The sequence below is a fragment of the Halyomorpha halys genome, unplaced genomic scaffold, assembly GCF_000696795.3.
Source record: "Halyomorpha halys isolate HHAL.00 unplaced genomic scaffold, Hhal_1.1 Scaffold141.1, whole genome shotgun sequence".
Taxonomy (NCBI): Eukaryota; Metazoa; Arthropoda; class Insecta; order Hemiptera; family Pentatomidae; genus Halyomorpha; species Halyomorpha halys.
Window position 1 is genome coordinate 342562 of NW_027111321.1, and position 1276 is coordinate 343837.

Below are 1276 nucleotides of genomic sequence, written 5' to 3' on the forward strand. Positions count from 1 at the left end.
CTCTCTCTCTCTCTCTCTCTCTCTCTCTCTCCCTCCCCCTCTCTCTCTCCTCTCCTCCCTCCCTCCCTCTTGCCCACATGATCGAAGATCGATCTTCTATTACATTTTTTATTTCATATTACTCATTACTGTATCAATTATCACTATTTATTTTCTTCATTTCTACTTCCATATTGTCATTTAATTTACTCTGTTCTTATTTTATTTTTCTGTCATTCATGTTATACTCCTGCGTTTTTTCATATCATACTCATTTAGTCCTGATGTGTCCTGATGACTTGTAATGTGTGTCAGAACAATTCAAATAATAGTTTTTTTTACTATGTTTTGCACATTTCTGACCAAAACCATCTTATTCTTTTAAAACATATTAATATAATTATAAATAAATATTTATTTTGCAGTGAAAATGGACACAGCATTGAATTCACTTTGCTAACTGGAAAGGTGCCCACTAATGTGAACAGCAGTGTTAATGCTAATATATACCTCGATCCTCGGTGCAATTACAAAGTCAGGTTGGTTGTTATTAATTTCAGTCAACTTTGGTATTAGAGTGTTATTCATTCTGTTTTTTACACATTGAATAAGTTTCTTAGCTCAACACCAATTTCATCAATGGAATCCATCAATTGATTGAATCTAAATATGATAGACCTTGAGGTATTTTTCACGCCGATGTCCAATTTCAGGTGCTTTTTAAATATTGCTGGATTAAACTTTCTTGAAGTCTCCTCTTACCGTTTAATCTTAATATTTCAAAAGTGATATAGGACCATAACTCCCTGTGGGTCTTTGGCGGGAGAGGAGGGTTTCATGCTGTATTCCAATTTCAGGCGCTTTTTAAATATTGCTCGATTAAACTATCTTAAGTCTCCTCTTCTCATTTTAGGCAAATATTTCAAAAGTGATATAGGACTGTCGCTCCCTGGGAGTCTGACAGGAAAGGATGGTTTTTTTTTTTTTATGTTGTGATCTCCTCTTGTGAGATTGTAGATCATAGCAACCATTGCTGCATATGCAGATGATATTGCCATATACCAACCAACATACTCTAAATCTTTTGATATATTTTCTTAAAATGGGAAGTGGAGACTTAACTCGATTTAACTACCTTAAGTCGTCTCCTCTTCTCATTTTAAGGAAATATTTCAAAAGTGATATAGGACCGTCTCTTACTGAGAGTCGCAGTGGGGCGGGGCGGGTCCAGCCAGGAAGGATGACCTATTCACATTGAGGTATTTAAGTAGAAGGTTACCATTCTTAATAGGTTACA

At 35.3% G+C, this 1276-nt stretch overlaps 1 protein-coding gene across 1 annotated transcript in view; it reads left to right on the top strand.

Annotated features, from left to right (window-relative positions):
- PGAP1 (GPI inositol-deacylase) overlaps positions 1-1276 on the top strand; it is a gene marked incomplete in the record, with an annotated part of 49588 nt that overhangs the window by 19642 nt on the left and 28670 nt on the right. The window contains 1 exon segment of the mRNA XM_067049340.1: positions 405-518. Coding sequence (XP_066905441.1) covers positions 405-518 — 114 coding nt within the window.